The sequence below is a fragment of the Salmo salar genome, chromosome 05 (assembly GCF_965601325.2).
Source record: "Salmo salar chromosome 05, fSalSal1, whole genome shotgun sequence".
NCBI classification, from domain to species: Eukaryota; Metazoa; Chordata; class Actinopteri; order Salmoniformes; family Salmonidae; genus Salmo; species Salmo salar.
The window spans coordinates 62,037,501-62,059,514 of NC_138295.1; the positions used below are offsets into that span (position 1 = coordinate 62,037,501).

Sequence of the window (22,014 nt, forward strand, 5' to 3'; positions counted from 1 at the left end):
GCAATGCCCAGGCGTTTACATTGTATAGTAGATAGCCAGTATCTGTTATTGTATCGCTACACGGTATCAATCTTTAGCTACTTGAAATGAGGTTACGCCTGTCAATCAAGCACTCCTGTTCATGACAACAGTCAACAAGCAGCAGTACCCTGTAGCTATGGCGGACGATTTGGACGAATTGCTAGATGAGGTTGAAACAAAGTTCTGTCGCAATGTTTCGTTGACGCCACAACTTCAAGCTCCCTCAGATCTATCGACGGCTGGGAAATGTTTAACGCAAACTGGGAAAGAAATAAAACACTGGTGCGTAGTAAAATGCAAGTGTTAACAGGCTAACGTTAACGATAGCTAGTACGGGGGAATGGACTAACGTTAGCAAGCAAGGTTAGCAAACGAAGTTGTTGACCATAATTGACGCAATGGAAGCTTATGCAACGTAACTAACGACGGTAGCTATGTAACGTTAGCTAATTAGTTGCAAACGCCAGCCTTCCTAAATTGCATTGTTATTTCATCAAGCATGTTAGCAAAATCATGTAGTTAGCTTGCTAAAACTGTTCCTCGCTTCACACCGTCAGCACCACTGACGATACACCCAGAAAAACGGACAGCGAAGATATAGATGCCCTTCTTGAGGACCTACTTGACGATGACTTCGATCCCCTTGAGCTAAACGTGAGTAAATAACGTTAGCTACACCGCCTTGTAATGTTGAATGCTGTTTTTTGTTGTTGATAACAGCATCTACTGTCCAGTAGTAGCTAGCTAACGTTAGCTGGCTGGATATCACACGGATGTATTAGCTAGCTATAATGAGATAAATACAAGGCTATGTTTGATTGTTTTTAGCCAGTTTCCAATGGGAAGGTTGCTATCACCCTTGTCCTTCTGACTCCAATGCATTAGCTAACATTACATTGCAAAAGGGCTGGCCCGTAGGTAGTCTCATATTTGCTTAATTTTACACATTTGCAGACAGGACAGCTTCCTAAAATGACGAAGACGAAGTCATTGCCACAGTCCACAAGAAAGTAAGTTTTCTACCCTATTTAAAAAAAATATTACTTATTCATGCGAACATAGTTAGTTGTCCTGGCAGAGGAGTCGCATAGGCAGTTGTCGTGGCCGAGTGGTTAAGGCGATAGACTAGAAATCTATTGGGATCTTCCCGCGCAGGTTCGAATCCTGCCGACAACGGGTTGTTTTGTGTTGCAGCCTGTTGAATCGTAATATCTGGTTGTATCATTCTGTCAGTGGTATACTGCAAAAAGTCAGATGTGTGCATATGACATTATTATTGAAACTCAGTAAATGTTATCTAAGACATCTGTATATCTCTGTTGCATGCAGTCAATGTAATTGTATGTTTTACAGTTGTCATAATTTTTTGCAGACCAAAATGGTAATTCACGGGGAGCCATAAAATCTAGTAGTGAGCCTTTGGTAAAGCATGTATTTGATAAAAGCTCTCTTTTGATCCCCATTTGTTCTTATGTGAGCAGGTGCTGCCCAGTTTTCCTTGGTGGAAGCTCCATTGCAAATGGTGTAGGAACAGCTGTTTCACAAAGGTAAAAGTGCTGTTTAATTGTAGTGCAGGGATCATCAACTGGATTCAGCCGCGGGCCATTTTTTTTCTTGAGCGGATGGTCAGGAGGCCAGAACATAATTACGGATAATTAGTAAACTGCAATTTGACTGCAAGAAGCCCAAACAGATATAATATTTAACTACAACAGACTAATTTCAAACCTTGCTTACATTTATGTATGATCACATACTGTATATCTCTATATTACGCGTGGGAATTCTTTGGAACAGATTTCCAAAATTAAAATCACTTGGTGCTGATTTGCTGGTGTTTTTACAGTCTTATGTCCAACAATAAAATGATCAAATGTATTTATTTATTTATTTTGTCAAAAAAAACGTGGGGGACCAAATAAAATCACCTAAGGGCCGCCAGTTGGGGAACCCTGTTGTAATGTGTGTGTGTGTGTGTGTGTGTGTGTGTGTGTGTGTGTGTGTGTGTGTGTGTGTGTGTGTGTGTGTGTGTGTGTGTGTGTGTGTCTAAGCATGGATCACATTTTAATTTGAATCACTGTTTAACATGTGCTGACAGGTCGTGTGATCAGCTGAGATGTATCTCCTGTGACTTTCGGGTGGCCATGTTTCACGATCATGAATGGGACCCCTCTTGTGATTACCTCTTCTTCAGGTGAGCCTCCTCTCATTGGGCCTGATGTATCTTTATGGGGTAACAAACTCTTTGCGGAATTTAAATATTGTTATTATCTTGAAACGAGTTGGAAGTTGATACGGAAAACCAAAAATCCCAAATTTCTCAGATTTGAACAGAAGAGGGCAGTGTAAACCTTTTTATTTTGGGACTTTGTGAAAATAAACTGGAATAATCTTCATTTGATTCTTAATGTAAAATACCTTTTAAGTGGGGATTATTACTTTCACCTTGATTGATATCCACCCGTTCAGAGAAACAGGTAACCTTTTGCCACAGTGAGTATGAATACACAGTGGTTTCATTTAAAACGTTTTTTTTTTAACCGTGCTCTGAGATTGGTGCATGGCAGATAGGAATTTCATAGGACAACTGGTACTAGTGGATGGAGACAGACATTAGAAAGGCAGTCAAACAACACAACAATGCCACCTTGGGTGCCTCTCTGCTTCAATATTGTGTTGTTTCACTGACAGAGAGCTTGCCCATGATGACAAAGACTGACACTTAAGCTTAGTTAATGAAGTGAAATGGAAGACCTCATAGCAGTGGCGGTGTAAGTATGCAGGCTTGGGTATTTGGTGCTCTTAACACCAAGACAGGAATGAAATTCTTCTAGGCTACACGAATTTGATACAATTGGTGAGAGTCGACTTGAAATGCAAACTAAGAAAGACAATAGACAGAAGGGCTGTGCTCAAATGGGAGAAAAACAGTTTTAAATAGAAAAACAACGAAGGCTATCGCAACCACAATGTTTTTGGTATTTTGGCGCACGTTCCAAGCATGTGGGTTTTGCTGTCGGTGTTATCACAGCAGTGAACTAATTATCTGTTCTGGTGGACACTTGGATGGTTTCAGGCTTTGTGCTGGAGTATAGAGGTTTTACTAAGTTGCTGAGACCCCTGGGCTCCTCTACAAGACATGGGGATTCATTTATCATTCAAGTGTGCTTGTTAAATGCAACGTAACGTATTGTGCAAATGATGCTTCCACCCAGATTAATTCCTTCAGCTGTAAATTGCAGGTTAAACTCTTGAATATTTGTGATTCCAATCATTCAGGGGTTCTTGGAGGCTGGTTTTGTTCCATGCACATGACCAACTTAAATGTCAAGTACTTTGAGAATTTAGTACTACTTATCCTATCTATAACTCTACATACCAATACTGTGAGAGATATTCACCTATTGCTCATTGCTTAGCTAACCAGCCTTGTCTCTTTGTATCTCTGCAGGAACAACATGCCAGACTGTCAGAAGCTGCGGGCTAAGCTGAGGAGAACAAAAGGGGCGCGGGCGTACGCCTGCCAGTGTAGCTGGCACTCTGCTCGAGACCTCACCGACCTGAGAGAACAGCACCAGCTCAAGTGGGTCTGTGGGAAGCATGAAGTATGACAGCCTTCTCTCTATCACACACACACACACACACCATCACTTTACAGTTACTTGGAAAAACAATGTCCTCTTGTTATAGACATCCCAACACACATTCTTCTGCCTTGAGAATGATGTAGGTCTTTCTCTGCATTACATTTAGTGTGTTCTGGGTTTAAAGGTAAATGAACAAGGTAGGTCTTCTGCTATCTTTAGAGATGTGATTTTAGCTAGCTCAGTTTTAAGAGCAGGTATATGCCAGACCATACTTGTGTGAAAACGGTACTTAGGAAAGATGAGGCTAAATTGAATGAGTCTTTTATGTAAAAATAATTTAAAAAAAAATAGTAATGAAGACATTCCATTATCTGGTAGTATTTCATATACAATGCTGTTACATGCTTTTCTGTAGCCTTTCCTTCTGTCTTAGTTTCTAATTCACTTGTCCTTTTGTTTATTTCCTCTTCTATCCCTTTGAGTGAAATGCATTCTCTGTTTTAAGGGATTTCTGATCTTACCATTCATGTATTGTGTATAGTATGAAGGTGAGGTTAGTGTGAAGTTAAATGACCCAAACCTTTCCTGTTGCATCTGTGCTAGACATTTAGACAAAAAACATTAAACATAAAAGCATTGCTTCACTCTGACAGTCTAGTAGTTGATACTTTATAAATGAATTATAATCAAATGAAGTAGTCTGTGGATAGTTTATTAAATATCTACTAATTCATTCATCATTAGGGAAGCCCCCCGCCCCCCCAAAAATAAGCTTAACTTCCAAAGACATTCATTTGTTGTGATAGCCCAGTCAGAAGTAGATATTTTGGATTGCAAAACATGTGCAAAACATGTGAATATGCATTTATACACTAGGCTATTCACATCAAGTCATAGTTGAATAAATGTTGTATGACCTTCATTTTTGTTGCTTTTCCTCCTTGATAATATTAACACAATTGAATTTCAAGTTTAAAAAGTTTGACTGACTGTGCTTTGTGTGGCTCAGGTCACTGTATGAATCAATATCAGTGACAGTGCTGTTTGTTCACAATGCTGGTCTTTCTGTGCAGTGGAGAAGCGAAGGGGGTTAAGACCGTTGGGCCAGGAACCGAAAGGTCGCTGGTTTGAATCCCCACGCTAACGAGGTGAAAAAAAAATATGTCTGTGCTCTTGAGCAAGGCAATTAAACTTAATTGCTCCTGTATGTCTATCTGGATAATAGCATCTGCTAAAATGTAAATGACTCTGTTTTATAGTTCTCACTTCACTGCTATGTTTGATGAAATGCTAGTAATTTGCTATGTCATCGTAGTCACTGTCAGAAAGAGACTGGTCCGGATCTTCCTTCACGGTAACATCACCAATCCCCTCTTCATCTTGGACTTCTATGTTCTCATAATTCTCTGTGGAAGATGAGCAGCTTGAATCATCTGTATAAAAGACTCACATTACCATTTACATACATCCACAATAAGCTACATGTTTTCAGCAATTTGCATCTACAATGCCTTCAGAAAGTATTTACACCCATTGACTTTTTCCATATTTTGTTGTTACACAGCCTGAATTTAAAATGGATAAAATGTTGATTTTGTGTCACTGGCCTACACACAATACCCCATAATGTCAAAGTGGAATTATGTTTGAAGACACTATGTGCAATAATAGTGTTCAACATGTACACCACACACAATTATCTGTAAGGTCCCTCAGTAAAGCAGTGAACTTCAAACCGATTCAACCTCAAAGACATTCAAGGTTTTCCATTGCCTCGTAAAGAAGGGCACCTATTGGTAGATGGGTAAAAATAAAAAAGCACACATGGAATATCCCTTTGAGCATAGTGAAGTTTTTCATTGCACTTTGGATGGTGTATCAATATACCCAGTCACTACAAAGATCCTTCTTACTCAGTTGCCAAAGAGGAAGGAAACCGCTAAGGGATTTCACCATGAGGCCAATGGTAACTTTAAAACAGTTACAGAGTTTAATAACTGTGATGGGAGAAAACTGAGGATGGATTAACAACATACTCCACAATAGTAACCTAAATGGAAAAAAAGGAAACCTGTACAGAATAAATATATTCCAAAACATGCATCCTGTTTGCAATAAGGCACTAAAGTAAAACTGCAAAAAATGTGACAAAGAAATGAACTTTATGTCCTAAATACAAAGGGTTATGTTTGGGACAAATCCAACACATCACTGAGTACCACTCTTAATTTTTTCAAGTATGGTAGTTGCATCATAGCTTGTCGAGCTTGTCATCAGCAAGGCGTAGAGAGTTTTTTAGGATAAAAATAAATGGAATAGAGCTAAGCACAGGCAAAATACTAGAGGAAAACCTGGTTCAGTCTGCTTTTCAATAGACACAGGGAGACAAATTCACCTTTCAGCAGGACAAAAACTAAAACACAAGGCAAAATATATATTGGCCTAGTTACAGTTTTGACATAAATTGGCTTGAAAATCTATGGCAAGACTTGTAAATTGTCACACCCTGATCTGTTTCACCTGTCCTTGTGCTTGTCTCCACCCCTCCAGGTGTCACCTATCTTCCCCATTTTCCCCTGGGTATTTAAAACTGCGTTTTCTGTCTGTCTGTGCCAGTTCGTCTTGTATGTTCCAAGTCAACCAGTGTGTTTTCCCTGTGGTCCTGCTTTGTCTATTCTCTTTTGCTAGTCCTCCTGGTTTTGACCCTTGCCTGTTTTCTGGACTTTACCCACCTGCCTGACCATTCTGCCTGCCCTGACCTCGAGCCTGCCTGCCACACTGTACCTCCTGGACACTGAACCCGTTTTGACCTTTTGCCTGTCCACGACCATTCTCTTGCCTACCCCTTTTGGATTATTAATAAATATCAAAGACTCAAACTATCTGCCTCCTGTGTCTGCATCTGGCTCTCGCCTTGTGCCCTTATAGAAATGGCTGTCTAGCAATTATAAACAACCAACTTGACAGAGCTTGAAGAATTGTAAAAAGTATTAATGTGCAAATATTGTAGAATCCAGGTGTGCAAAGATTTTAGAGATTTACCCAGAAAGACTGACAGCCGTATTCATCACTGCCAAAGGTGATTCCAACATGTATTAACTCAGGGGTGTGAATACTTATTTAAATAGATATTTCTTTATATCATTTTCAACAAAAAAATCTAATATTTCTAAAAACATGTTTTCACTTTTGTCATTATGGGGTATGTGTTTTTAATTTGTTTTATCCATTTTGAATTCAGACTGTAACAAAGTGGAATAAGTCAAAGGGTATGACCACTTTATGAAGGCAATGTACATTACAGACAGTACATGACTCTAAAATCTACTGCACAGTTGTGATCCATGTAGGGGAATACAGGTACTTGGTGCCGTTGAACATGCCTTAATGTCAAGGACTAGGCTTAATCTTTCTCAAGGGAACCTACCCTTAATCGTAATGCATCAATGTTTGAACATTTTAATCACCCCTTTACATTAACGGCATAGCCACAGCAAATAGTGGTGCTGAGGGTGCTGCAGCACCCCCTTATAAATTGAAATTAAGTCATAAATAATACATAAAAATCACAATTAGTGTACTAGGCCTTAATTACTCCTGTATGAGAAGAGAAAAATACTCCACTTTACTCACAGTCGCATAGCAGCCTAAGCCTACTCCCAACCGAAAGGCTGTGACTTGTCAATGTGATTTTGTTTCACTGAATCTCCATCTATATTTGGTTAATTCTCTGGCTGGGCAAATAAGTAGAGGTGGTAGCTCATCTATTTGTTAGCTCATCTATCACTGATTAGAAACATTTAGTATGCAATAATGTACCTTAAATCAAGTGTAGGCCTATTATTATGCTCAATAGCGTATAGGCAACTCCAAAAGCCTGCAGAGGTTGTGAAATATGAACAGGAGACTCATGCTTTTGAAAATATAGATTGCTATTATTCTCTATCAGTATCATGATGAAGATACTCTCAATGTAAGACCCTACGCCTGCTCCCTATCAAAGCGGAGTGAGGGTAGAAAAGAGATGAAACGTGGATCAAAAAGCATGGGCTTGCCTTGGGCTCTGTTTCAAAATCACTTTTTTTATATGACAGCAGTTCCACACGTTGCTGTGACGCAAGTTGTGTGGGAAAAATATGATATATTTTATTCTGTTATATTTCATTATATGTGTGTTGACTGTGATCAGTGTAGCCTAATTGTCTTGTCTGTTTAATGAACAAAATAACTTGATTTTATATACATGGCACAGCCATGTAACCTATCGGCTGCATAGACCAGTAACATCATTAAACTGAAAAAAATATGGCATTCTATTATTTTGAAAATACATTGTATTGGTCCTATAATGTTTCTTAGGACCTGCCAAAAAACTAATTAATTATGGATTTCTTTGTGATGGTGTATATTTAATAAATGTATTAAAACAGACATCCACCCACATCTACTCCCACTCCTAATTATGCCGGCATGTGCACGGGAGATATAAAAGGTTTATCCCGGCAAGAATGTGGTAAAAATGGGACTGTGTGAATTGGGTTCTAAAAAACATTGGCAGATAAAAAAATAAATTAAAAAAATACAGGCAAAATGACGTAAAGTCTGTCTATAAAGGGTATTAGTGTCTGTAATCTAATTGACTCTGTCATTCTGAGGTGTAGCTCTCCATAGCTTAATGGCAGATTAGAGTGAAAAACAGAGCCAGACAATTTCCTCAATCTGAATGAGGACAGTCGCTCTCTTCCGCTCTCTCTCTCTCCCTCCCTCTGTTGGACTCAAGCATGTGCCTGCCAGAAATACTACCCTTTCCATTATTCACTGTGATAGTAAATCTGGCGAAAACTAAAGGAATTAAGTACAATTTAAATCCTCACAGATGTTTATGCCCCATACCCAATGGCCCCATCTGTCAGACTACCTTAGTTCTTTGAATTTAGTTTTGACACAACCTGAAATCACATTGGCTTATAAACTTAGAGAAGCCTTTGAATATGATTTGTTCTGTTTCTTTCAGGGATTACACCAGTGGTGTCAAATTAATTTGGCAGGTTTTGAAACACAATATGAGACCAGCAAGGAGACTGAGAATTAGTCTCTGCAGGGAACATTACACGGTTCAATGGAAATTCTGTCCACCTTTGAAACACACATGCACAGACTCATCAGAAATGTATCAGCTACCTTGATTTTGATTGCTCAGTAGGTGGAAGTTACTGTTCACAGGCTGTTGCTGATCCTGGTGTGTACTGGTTGATTGCACAGGGGAATGTGTATAGGTATTCTCTGAGGAGAAAATGAGAAAATGTGCTCCCAGTGAAGTAATTACGAATCTACATATTTTCTCCCAAAAACTTTCAAGACAATACTTTCATGTACTGTGCTGTAGTGCAAAAGGCCTTTGCTGTTGTGTCTACCCCATCCAGTGTTTAGACACAGCCAGATTAATTAGGTGGTGTTGCTCTCGTGATTTTGACTTGAACGGACCTGACTGTAGATGCTGTTCCACTGCCATCCCCACGTTGTAGTAGGATTCCTCAGATGATGTACTACTACTCGATCCCAAGGATGGCTCTCTTCCACAGATCAAGTCTGTGAGGGCAGTTTCTCTCAAATCTGGACCTGGGTGGTTAGCATTCCACACAGTTACTCTGTTATCGTTGATTCATGAGAATGGATTTCATAGATGCACTGACTGACTCTGTTGCAGCATTTGTCATTGAGCATTTTAGACTGACCTGAGTCCAGCAGCTCCTTCTCCAGTGTCTCAATGTTCTCATAGCATTCCCCAGAAGACGTGCTGGATGACACCAGCGAATGCACTGGACATACAAATGGTTGTTAGTGTTAGTATGTTAGAATAAGGCTCTTATTCAACTTTTCTGTCACCATGGCTAGTTTCAGCTAATTATAACTTTTCTGATTCCTTGTCCTGCAAACGGTTGTAGTAAAGTCTCAGATTTTAAGTGGACATTATGTCCTTTAAAGACTAAGAAGAAACCTGTCGGACATGGACACAATATGATCATGGTAAAAATCTGGTTCACCCAACCCGACAGTAACTTACGACTTTGGGTGGCAGGGTTTTGTCTCTCAATGCCGTTGATTGTCTCAGCAACAATATTATATTTCTCAGGAGCGTCAGAAGTGCCTGCTGTCTGCGTGGTTTCCCATGGTTCTCTGCTTGTGCTTACTCCATTGTCAAGGACCCTGACTAATGAAAACATAAAAGACCATTTGGTTGGCACTGTGAGCAAGTCCTTGGATCACTTTCTCCCTTAATAGCCATGTGTCACTTCCCATCTTTTGTCTTTTATAATTGTACTATTTATCCAAAACTATGAAGATGAACTGACCAAGTGCAGTAGCCATGGCAACAGAGGGTTGGTCATTGAAGTCATAGTTTTCATAGTCAGAGTCACACGAGGCGTCGGTGTCATTCTGAGAGGGCAGTTGGGAAAGGTACTGTGGAGCTGCATGAAAGGCCACAGAGAAAATGTATTCTGACAAATGGGACACTTGAACTAATAAGACATTTCCTGAAATTGCAAGTAACTAATGGGCACAGAGAGGACAAGTGCATCAGTAGGAACTCACTGTAATCAGCTGTGTCCGTGGTGACAGTGAGGAGGTTGACTCTCTCCCCTCGGCCAGTGTGTTGAGACTGGATGGACAGCAGGCGGCCATCTTGTCTTTGGTGAACCAGGAGTGCTAGTAATGAAGGGAAAGTTTTGCCTTTGAAACTTCTCTTTACCGAAGCTAGGATAATAGGTTTGTTGGCCTTTTGTTGTCTTTGATGTTGGACAAGAAAATAAGGACAATACATCTCAAAACCAATTAAATATTTTAATTAGACCACCGTCACATATGGCACATATTCAAAGCATTATCATCCCTGTGAAATAAAATATGCTGCTTTTTTAAGTTGGTGTGAAAACAACACTGGTGGTGGGACTCTCTTAATGAGCAATCAACCAATCCAGTGGTATCCATACTGTTCCAGTTGGGTGATTTCCTTTGTGTACTGTATTGAATCACATTGTGTTGTTGAATTATCATAATTGGCAAACCATTGAGAAGAATATGTAATACCCTTCTGACAAAGCAATTTCTCAGTGTTAATTACTGCTCATTGATGATAGCCTGTTTGTTGATGATGGTGTGAACAAATGGGAAGAGTGACAGTTGAGTCTGAGGCAATGAAAGAGAAAGAAAAATAGAGAAAAACGATGACTCACCAGCTCTCCTCCTGTAAGACAGGAAGAGTGAAGCATTGGAGAGGAGTGTGAGGAGGAGGGCTATAGACAATGCGATGCAGCCCCAGACAGCAGCTGTGGGAGGAGAGGACCAGCTCTCTGCACTGGTGACTAGTAGAACTGAGCCTGCTGGAAACAAGAACAAATCATAGTACAGACTAGATAACAAATTCTTCTTGACATGTTCATATGAGCAGAGCAGACACTCTTGGTGTATTATTACATGTGTGTCAGCATCTATTGAAGGTACCTGTGGTTGAAGTCTGGGTGTTCTGTTCTGCCGTCTCGTTGCCTGGTCGAGATGGAATTCCTGTCAGGGAAATGGAGAAGTCCTCGAGGTGTTAGAGAACTAGAATGTATAACAGATGCATGGCTCACTTCTCCTGAGTGTTCAAGGCACTCTTGTTTGAAAGACGGGGAAAAGGTTTGTTTAAAAAAACATTTGCTAAAAAATTGTAAATCCAAGAGGAGTTGTGTTTGTTCATCTGTGTTTCTAATGATCTATTGAACCAATATCTGACTCTTATTCAAAAGTTAGACATTGCAGTCAGTCATTTGGCAATTACTGCAAGGACTGTGTGTGTTTTCTCTTAAAAAATGTACTTGAAATGTGTAGGACTCACAGATTAATGGATGTAGCCTTTGAGTAGGCCTACATAATTAATTATCACTTGAGGTGTTCGAAATGAATCGGAAACATGGTCAACAAATATTGTTCATTTAGATGCAAGATTTAAAACCCATGGAAGTGCTGAACAACTGTTGTTATGTTGAGGTCAAGGCAGTTTGGATGTTTTCTCACCAAGGAACTCGTGAACTTGGCTCCCAGGTTGAACATCTTTCATTGAGGGTCTTCCTCAGACAGAGCTGTTGTGACGTGATATTGACGTGGTTTGTCTACTTTCTGAGTGACATGCATTACTTAGGCCTGTGTGTTTTTGTGCTGCCTGTGTGTTTCATTTTTATTTCCCGTTAATGAAAATAATAATAATTCATATGCAAAGCAGCTGTCTCTTTTCGGCTTATGACCTCTCAGCGCAAAGATGATGGGGACTTGGTTCACCACCAAGACACCGGATGTTCAATCATGGTAATGTGTTTTACATGTTATTACTGCACTATCAATATTCAGACCAATCTGAGGAGAATATACAAACACTATGTTACTGCATAGCTATTTTAAATAGTGGGCATAACATTAACTTAGCTTCCATTCACGTTTAAAATGTCATTTTTTAAATGACATGATTGTGAATACAGTAACTGACAATGATAATATTATAGCTGCAGGCTTACCTGAACAAACCACTGCAGCGTCCTCTTTGTGTCCACAGTCGTTGACTGTCCCCATGGAGGGACACTCCCATAGGTTCCTCTCGCTCCCCCCACAGTTCACCTCATCTAAGAGAACCAAACCAACACCCGCTTCAAAGGACCCGTCCTGCCCGCTCACATTTAGGGCAGAGCCACAGTCCAATTGAGCACAGACCACGCCCCCATCTCTCAGGTCCCAACTATCGTCACACACCGTTCCCCATTTTTCCTCTCTCCACAACTCCACCCGTCCTTCACAGTGGTGTGAGCCTCCAGCCAATCGCACGGCCTGGTGCCCTGAGGAATAGACAGATCAACCAATCAGTTCATAGATCATCAGTTAACCTCGATAGAAGCTGGGCCTCACTCAGGATCTTTAAAAAGCAGCTTGAAAATGGAAGTGTGCTGAAAGGAGGAACTTGTTGCAAAGCGTCCACAAAACACTTTGAGAGCAACCCATACGATGGCTCTCCATGGCATGCAATTTGCAGGCGTTACTGCAACAACGTGTTTGTGGAAGCTTATCAACAGCGGTAGCTATTACTCTTGCTCAAGATAAATTGTGCCGATCCAAGCATAAGCTTTGCAATGAGGGTCTTACCACAGGTTATTTCAGTCAGGTTAGAGCAGTCTGTGTATGAGAGCTCTGTACAGTTCTCCACCAGTAGGTCTCTGTAGACACACTGGCTCAGACACGTTGAGCTGGAGTAGTTTAATGTAGCTGTGGAATTCTGTCGGCGCTCGTACACTGCCCCGCAGCTCAGGTTGGTACATATGTCCTCCACCACTTTGGCCCACTCTGCAGACCCAAGGTCAAATGTCACTGGCCTCCACAGCCCTCGATGGAGCACCTCGACAACCCCAGAGCAGTGCTGAGATAGCCTGGGGGGGTGAGATATGGCTGGAGGGATGGAGAGATGCAGAATCAATATGAGATTGAGATACAGATGACTGTTTATACACTGCTCAAAAAAATAAAGGGAACACTAAAATAACACATCCTAGATCTGAATGAATGAAATAATCTTATTAAATACTTTTTTCTTTACATAGTTGAATGTGCTGACAACAAAATCACACAAAAATAATCAATGGAAATCCAATTTATCAACCCATGGAGGTCTGGATTTGGAGTCACACTCAAAATTAAAGTGGAAAACCACACTACAGGCTGATCCAACTTTGATGTAATGTCCTTAAAACAAGTCAAAATGAGGCTCAGTAGTGTGTGTGGCCTCCACGTGCCTGTATGACCTCCCTACAACGCCTGGGCATGCTCCTGATGAGGTGGCGGATGGTCTCCTGAGGGATCTCCTCCCAGACCTGGACTAAAGCATCCACCAACTCCTGGACAGTCTGTGGTGCAACGTGGCGTTGGTGGATGGAGCGAGACATGATGCCCCAGATGTGCTCAATTGGATTCAGGTCTGGGGGACAGGCGGGCCAGTCCATAGCATCAATGCCTTCCTCTTGCAGGAACTGCTGACACACTCCAGCCACATGAGGTCTAGCATTGTCTTGCATTAGGTGGAACCCAGGGCCAACCGCACCAGCATATGGTCTCACAAGGGGTCTGAGGATCTCATCTCGGTACCTAATGGCAGTCAGGCTACCTCTGGCGAGCACATGGAGGGCTGTGCGGCCCCCCAAAGAAATGCCACCCCACACCATGACTGACCCACCGCCAAACCGGTCATGCTGGAGGATGTTGCAGGCAGCAGAATGTTCCCCACGGCGTCTCCAGACTCTGTCACGTCTGTCACATGTTCTCAGTGTGAACCTGCCTTCATCTGTGAAGAGCACAGGGCGCCAGTGGCGAATTTGCCAATCTTGGTGTTCTCTGGCAAATGCCAAACGTCCTGCACGGTGTTGGGCTGTAAGCACAACCCCCACCTGTGGACGTCGGGCCCTCATACCACCCTCATGGAGTCTATTTCTGACCGTTTGAGCAGACACATGCACATTTGTGGCCTGCTGGAGGTCATTTTGCAGGGCTCTGGCAGTGCTCCTCCTGCTCCTTCTTGCACAAAGGCGGAGGTAGCGGTCCTGCTGCTGGGTTGTTGCCCTCCTACGGCCTCCTCCACGTCTCCTGATGTACTGGCCTGTCTCCTGGTAGCGCCTCCATGCTCTGGACACTACGCTGACAGACACAGCATACCTTCTTGCCACAGCTCGCATTGATGTGCCATCCTCGATGAGCTGCACTACCTGAGCCACTTGTGTGGGTTGTAGACTCCGTCTCATGCTACCACTAGAGTGAAAGCACCGCCAGCATTCAAAAGTGACCAAAACATCTGCCAGGAAGCATAGGAACTGAGAAGTGGTCTGTGGTCACCACCTGCAGAACCACTCCTTTATTGGGGGTGTCTTGCTAATTGCCTATAATTTCCACTGTTGTCTATTCCATTTGCACAACAGCATGTGAAATGTATTGTCAATCAGTGTTGATTCCTAAGTGGACAGTTTGATTTCACAGAAGTGTGATTGACTTGGAGTTACATTGTGTTGTTTAAGTGTTCCCTTTATTTTTTGGAGCAGTATATTTCCCCATGTAGTGTAGCCACATGTACAGTACATGTTATACAGCATAATACACACACATTGAATGCCCTGGCTGTTTGCTGGCCTATCGGTTGCTGTGCTCTTTGCAGACGTTCAGCAGAGCAGCCACATCCTGTGAGTCATGTCCTGTGGAAATGTCACTGGGTGGTGAATTCGAAGGGGACACTGAAGTCGACTAACCTGATTCTAGAAACACCACAGGACCAAATACTCTCAGTGGTTTCAATCCATGTGACACTGGAGCCTTTGGTACTGCATTTCACTCTTCAGTCTTCACTTTTTTCCCTGTTTAAATGTGGTGGAATTGCACTTCATGTAACTCTGTGTTGTTATGTGTCGAACTGCTTTGCTTTATCTTGGCCAGGTCGCAGTTGTAAATAAGAACTTGTTCTCAACTAGCCTACCTGGTTAAATAAAGGTGAAATAAATGTAAAAACATTTTTTTTTAGGTTCAACAAATAGAGAATGAGAACCAGGTTAGTGTAGTATGATTATAACTGAATAACTAATTGTTAGTATTTTCCTTAAAAATCTGAATCCACTGGACCATTTGATATCCTCTATGACACGAATGACAATTGACCCATTATTTTCTTATTTTAATTTTATGTTCGTGTGTTAGAGAGAGCATGTTTGTGTGGGATGTTCCTCCCACTTTGCACTAACGGAGCCTTACGCATCATCGTCACCCTCAGAACAATGAAAATATCGTCTCACTATGGCTTAATTGTTGGTGACCTGTATCATTATAGTAAAAAAAAAAGCCTTTGCCTCATCTCATTTCGATCTCAGTATAATGACTTGTGAGCAATCAAGTTCTCTGCAGGATCGTTGCTTGAGGTTGTCTCCTCCCTCTAAGAAGCACACAGACACCTTACCCATTCATCCCTCTATTTTAGCACCTAGCAATTTGACTGGACGGGCACGAGGGATTGGAATTTGGGGTTTAGGAAGGAATGGGGGAGTGGTATTCAGAGAGTAAGATCGATGTAGATTGCAGTGGCCTCCGGACCAAATAAAGCTTGATTGTATGCTCGGGTTCTGAGGATCTTTTTAGCATAATACCAACCATTTAAATAAAATTGGAACTCACTTGGATTGGATGTCTGCTGCTCATCAGTCTCTCTCGACCCAGAGAAGTTCCCCGGAACAGAGTGGTCTTGATTTAGAAAGGCTGAAATATGACAAACAACAACAACAAACTAAACTAAGATAAATGATAAATTATTGTAGTTATGCGTAGATGGGAGTATTCATGCAGCTGTCCAATCAGTTATTTCAGCCTACTTCGTGTTGTCAATGCTATATGAAGCCCAGGGCACGCAGCGACACAATACAAACAAGTTATTGAATTTGGCTCTAATCAGAATAATCTTTTCCATTTTGTAAACTGTCTGTTGGTGGTATTTCAAGGTGGCTACACAATAGTCAAATTAGAAGGATATAATATGGAGTCTGTAAATCACTATATTTACACTGGTTTTCATAACAGCTATTATCAACTGCCTCAATTGGTTAATTTAGTTGTTAGATGGGTATTGCATGAATAACATCTGTGGCTCATTGTTGAATTAATCAATGCAGATAATGCATCATCTTTGTGAAGCAAAATAATAGTTTGTTCATGCTTTAACCCATGTCACAGCTCTCCTCCCCAGAAAGCAATTCAGATTGAACTATCACTTTGTTTATGTATCACTCTGTGGCAAATTAGTGATTCATACAAAAACAATTACGTTTCAGCCAATCATTGTTTACTAAGGTTGGTTGATTTGAAATCCCTGCACTTTTATGTTGCGTCAAGCGGTCTTTGAATTTTAGTTAGCTAGTAGTAGCTAGCTAGTAGTATTGACTGTTGCAGTAAACACCTTACATTGGGAAGTAAACTAATCCTCTGTAAGATTATGCAGCATTTAGCCTACACCTAATTGGCATCACTACGGTCAGCCCCTTTTTGTATGAATATTTTATTATTTGCTTGAACACACCAACACGTGCTGTCAACAAGTAGAATAAAACGCCATGCTCTTGTACATTCAGACATGAATAAGAAGCAAACAGAAATGTATTAAAAAATATGGTGATGTAGAAGCATAATAAAAAAGCAAATGTGACTCCACTGCCAAATATTTTGATGTGCATATCTTTAGTATTATCAAACAACTCATACAAACAATTCTAAAATACATTTGATGCTGTGTTTGATTTACATAGAGAACAACCGTCATACTTTCCATCAAAAGAGCCACTGAAGATCATATAATTGAATACAATCAAAGCAGAAATATTAGATTAACTGTGTTACCTTGAGAGAGGACCAGAACTGGCAGAAGTATTGGCATCCTGAACAGTTCCATCTCACAGAAAACAGTTAGGCCGGGGTCCTTTGAGCATACTCCTCAACCGGAAACAACTTTGTTCTTTTAATATTAATAACAATCAAACGAGAAATAATGCACGTTACCGATCTTATCATGAATCAAGCAGTGTGCTATATGTCACAACTTGTGTACTCACTCTATTTTTGTTTGCACTGCTGCAACTTGTGGTTTCCATGAGCATCGTCTCTGACACAAAATCAAATAGGCTTCTGTCTGTAGAGCACACGACTTTCTCAGACACATAGACTGGCTGTGAGATACACCCACTGTGTTAGACACAACTACAAGATGTTCAATTGTTGGCTAACACACTCAACAACTAATGTTAACCTCCCAACACAACACTCAAAAAAGGTTGAATAAACAAACAAACTCAAATTCATATGCAATTTAAAAGAGGCTTACCCAAATGACTATTATCTCCTTATGTTGATAAAGAGGAGCATGTAAAATGAATCGGACACAAATAACTCTGTTTTAGGATTCATGAGAACACAATAATACATGGTGTCAGACCAAGGCTCTGCATCTGTCTTTGTGCTCCTAGACCTTAGTGCTGCTTTTGATACCATTGATCACCACATTCTTTTGGAGAGATTGGAAACCCAAATTGGTCTACACGGACAAGTTCTGGCCTGGTTTAGATCTTATCTGTCGAAAAGATATGTTTGTCTCTATGGATGGTTTGTCTTATGACAAATCAGCTGTAAATTTAGGTGTTCCTCAAGGTTCCATTTTAGGACCACTATTGTTTTCACTATATATTTTACCTCTTGGTGATGTCATTCGGAAACATAATGTTAACTTTCACTGCTATGCGGACGATACACAGCTGTACATTTCAATGAAACATGGTGAAGCGCCAAAATTGCACTCCCTGGAAGCCTGAGTTTCAGACATTAGGAAATGGATGGCAGCAAATATTTTACTTTTAAACTCGGACAAAACAGAGATGCTAGTTCTAGATCCCAAGAAACAAAGAGATCTTCTGCTGGATCTGACAATTAATATTGATGGTTGTACAGTCATCTTAAATAAAACTGTGAAGGACCTCGGTGTTACTCTGGACCCTGATCTCTCTTTTGACGAACATATCAAGAATATTTCAAGGACAGCTTTTTTCCATCTTCGTAACATTGAAAATCTGAAACTTCGTAACACAAAAATCTGAAACTTTCTGTCCAAAAATGATGCAGAAAAATGTATCCATGCTTTTGTCACTTCTAGATTAGACTACTGCAATGCTCTATTTTCCGGCTACCCAGATAAAGCACTAAATAAACTTCAGTTAGTGCTAAACACGGCTGCTAGAATCTTGACTAGAGCCAAAACATTTGATCATAGTACTCCAGTGCTAGCCATTGCCTTCCTGTTAAGACTAGGGCTGATTTCAAGGTTTACTGCTAACCTACAAAGCATTACATGGGCTTGCTCCTACCTATCTCTCTGATTTGGTTCTTCCGTACATACCTACACGTACGCTACTGTCAAAAGACGCAGGCCTCCGTATTGACCCTAAAATTTCTAAGCAAACAGCTGGAGGCAGGGCTTTCTCCTATTGAGCTCCATTTTTATGGAATGGTCTGCCTATCCATGTGAGAGACGCAGAATTGGTCTCGACCTTTTAGTCTTTACTGAAGACTGCTCTCTTCAATAGGTCCTATGATTGAGTGTAGTCTGGCCCAGGGGTGTGAAGGTGAACGGAAAGGCACTGGAGCGACGAACCACCCTTGCTGTCTCTGCCTGGCCAGTTCCCCTCTCTCCACTGGGATTCTCTGCCTCTAACCCTATTATGGGGGCTGAGTCACTGGCTTACTGGTGCTCTTCCATGCCGTCCCTAGGAGAGGTGCGTCACTTGAGTGGGTTGAGTCACTGACGTGATCTTCCTGTCCGGGTTGGCGCCCCCCTCGGGTTCGTGCCGTGGGGGAGGTCTTCATGGGCTATACTCGGCCTTGTCTCAGGGTAGTAGGTTGGTGGTTGAAGATATCCCTCTAGTGGTGTGGGGGCTGTGCTTTGGCAAAGTGGGTGGGTTATATCCTGCCTGTTTGGCCCTGTCCGGGGGTATCGTCGGACAGGGCCACAGCATCTCCCGACCCCTCCTGTCTCAGCCTCCAGTATTTATGCTGCAATAGTTTAAGTGTTGGGGGGCTAGGGTCAGTCTGTTATATCTGGAGTATTTCTCCTGTCTCATCCGGTGTCCTGTGTGAATTTAAGTATGCTCCCTCTAATTCTCTCTCTCTTTCTCTCTCTCTTTCTTTCTTTCTTTCTTTCTTTCTCTCTCTCTTCTCTAGGAGGACCTGAGCCCTAGGACCATGCCTCAGGACTACCTGGCCTGATGACTCCTTGCTGTTCCCAGTCCACCTGGTCATGCTGCTGCTCCAGATTCAACTGTTCTGCCTGCGGCTATGGAACTCTGACCTGTTCACTGGATGTGCTACCTTGTCCCAGACCTGCTGCTTTGGACTCTCTCTCTACCGCACCTGCTGTCTCTAACTCTGAATGATCGGCTATGAAAAGCCAACTGACATTTACTCCTGTGGTGCTGACCTGTTGCATCCTCTACAACCACTGTGATTATTATTATTATTATCTGTCCCTGCTGGTCATCTATGAATGTTTGAACATCTTGGCCATGTTCTGTTATAATCTCCACAAGGGCACAGCCAGAGGAGGACTGGTCACCCCTCAGAGCCTGGTTCCTCTCTAGGTTTCTTCCTAGGTTCTGGCCTTTCTAGGAAGTTTTTCCTAGCCACCGTGCTTCTACATCTGCATTGCTTGCTGTTTGGGATTTCAGACTGGGTTTCTGTTCAGCACTTTGTGACATCGGCTGATGTTAAAAGGGCTATATAAATACATTTGATTGATTGACTTGAAAAGCTTTATATGCCAGAACATTTTTGAGAGAAGCTGTAGCCGCTGGCAATACTAAAACTGCATTATTACTGTCTAAATTAAACATTGATCGACGCGAAGAGATTTTCATCAGTGTTTTACATGGACTGGAGAAGAATTTAAACACTGTTTGTGTGATTGTGAACAAAGACCAACTCCAATACCATCCAGCTGGTAAATTATAGGCCCAGAGTAGAGGAAGGCATGGAAGGTCTGTCTGTCTGCCTCGACAGTCTGAGCAAATAAAGGAGTTGAGTAGAAGCTGTCCCCATACACAGTAATGGAATCTATTTAAGGCTATTTTATGATAGCACTTCACAAACATCCTGAACTTCAGTACGCAAGGCCACCATTGTTACCAAAAAAGACTACCTCAAACAAGTAAATGTTTCCCTTTATGTGAGGCAACTGAACATAACTTGAATTGAAAAGGCCTTGGCTGTACCATAACCTTGAATATAATTGAGTACCCATATACCAAAGGTCATCAAGGTCATTTCATTTGAAATAAAAAGCATTTCTCCCGTCCTTGAAGACACCTCACAAACCTGAGGGCCAGGCAGGAAGTTATTGTGGAACCTTCCTCATCCACACAGCCCAGGCCTATTCCAGTGAATCTAATTAACACTATTGAAGCTGCCAGTGCAGGCCTGGCTCTATGGTTGCAGCCTGGAGGCAGGTTTAGGGACGTAAATACGAACTGCCTTTAGCCACCACAGCAGAGCTCCCAAGAGTCAGCCTAGTCAACCTCCCTATTCATTTAACTCTTTAGAGAAAGTGAATCATGCTTCACACACCTTGACCCTGTTTCACCCTGACACCCTTTAGAATTGTGTTTCTATTCAGTTGGCTTCTCATTTAATTTGATTCATCATATAGCGCCACAGAAGACCGTGGGCTTCTTAATGCTCTCTATTGAGTCTGAAAGTTTGTTGGAAAACATACACTACTCAATGAGAGGTGACTTCGCTTTCCTTTCCTGGGGATTGACTGAATACAATAACTTCATACTATATCAACCATAACAAATACAGTCAATATACAGATGTAGGATCTTAATTTTATCACCCTGTTGCAGGAGAACCTTCCTGCATTGCAGGAAATGTAAAACGTGTAGTGTATTTGAGGTTTAAAAAGGCAGAAGTTTGTAATTTCCACTTAGAAATTTGAGACTTGATTTTCCCCTAGGAAAAATGTATCAACCCCTATACATTTTTTAATTAATTATAATCCACATAATAATTCTAATTTCCTGTTGCTGCAGGATTATTTTCAATGATGACCTTCACTTCTGTTATCTTCTTTCATCTCCTCTCTCACCCCCACATCTCGTTCCTTTGTATCTTTTGGGGCAGCTTTTATTTAGCTTAATACATGACTGACAACATCTAAACCGCCGATGGCAAGGTAAATAAAGGATTGTCAGGATGTGACAGATGGGTGACTTGCCCAGAGTTCTTCTGGGGGCGGAGTAGACTTTTTAAGTCATATGTCAATCACGTCTCTGCTAAATGACAGCTCTGCAGACATGCCTGTGAAATTATGGGAAAATATATATAATGAACTGAGTATCCTAATGACTGATACAACAACCATATAGCCCTTTTTGTAGTTAGGTAAGGTGAGGACAATGAAAAACCTTAGTGTTTCATAGCATTAATTATTACTTGAGTTAAACTTATATCTTCAATTTGTATTACAGTACCTTTTATTGTTATCCCTGCAGAATATCTCCAAATGATGCCATGAAGGTCAGTTCCCATGACTAAATGTCTCTTCCTTTTTATATGATAATACAATTCCTACCTAGCTTTCCAGTCTGGTGACTTTATCGCCTCCCACCGCCCTCAGGGCCTTGCATAAAGCAACGCCGACCCGTCATTAGCATAATGTGGTCACAATCAGACAATGGGCAATGGAGATTTCCTGTCACAGAGTTGGGCTTGAGCATCTTATTAAAATGATTACTGTCCCTCCCAATGAAATTGGTACTATGCTCCTTGT

General features: G+C 41.4%; 2 protein-coding genes and 1 non-coding gene across 4 annotated transcripts in view; 2 read left to right on the plus strand and 1 right to left on the minus strand.

Moving 5' to 3' along the window:
* Positions 1 to 20,182, plus strand: part of cfap418 (cilia and flagella associated protein 418) — a 20,212-nt gene extending 30 nt beyond the window's left edge. Inside the window, exons 1-7 of one of the 2 annotated variants that reach the window (XM_045718475.2) lie at positions 1 to 303; positions 579 to 675; positions 976 to 1,031; positions 1,503 to 1,568; positions 2,120 to 2,215; positions 3,473 to 3,626; positions 19,410 to 20,182. The exon at positions 1 to 303 is cut by the window's left edge and continues 30 nt beyond it. In XM_045718475.2, the coding sequence (XP_045574431.1) occupies positions 122 to 303; positions 579 to 675; positions 976 to 1,031; positions 1,503 to 1,568; positions 2,120 to 2,215; positions 3,473 to 3,626; positions 19,410 to 19,454 (696 nt within the window). In that variant the 5' untranslated portion in view covers positions 1 to 121 and the 3' untranslated portion in view covers positions 19,455 to 20,182. Of the gene's footprint in view, positions 304 to 578; positions 676 to 975; positions 1,032 to 1,502; positions 1,569 to 2,119; positions 2,216 to 3,472; positions 3,627 to 4,681; positions 8,225 to 19,409 lie in introns of those variants that run through there. The other variant, XM_014200903.3, reaches the window with a different exon arrangement.
* Positions 1,116 to 1,197, plus strand: trnas-aga (transfer RNA serine (anticodon AGA)). Its single transcript has one exon. It is a non-coding gene; the product is annotated as a tRNA-Ser (tRNA).
* Positions 3,918 to 17,778, minus strand: LOC106605368 (uncharacterized). Its single transcript, XM_014200901.3, has 13 exons — positions 17,043 to 17,778; positions 15,831 to 15,911; positions 12,777 to 13,076; positions 12,158 to 12,472; positions 11,112 to 11,171; positions 10,844 to 10,990; positions 10,203 to 10,316; positions 9,962 to 10,078; positions 9,673 to 9,819; positions 9,344 to 9,427; positions 9,093 to 9,227; positions 8,790 to 8,891; positions 3,918 to 5,014 (listed from the first exon to the last, which is right to left on the minus strand). The coding sequence occupies exons 1-13, from the start codon at positions 17,092 to 17,094 to the stop codon at positions 4,899 to 4,901; spliced, it is 1,770 nt and encodes a 589-aa protein (XP_014056376.1). The 5' UTR covers positions 17,095 to 17,778; the 3' UTR covers positions 3,918 to 4,898.
* Positions 20,183 to 22,014: the final 1,832 nt, after the last annotated feature.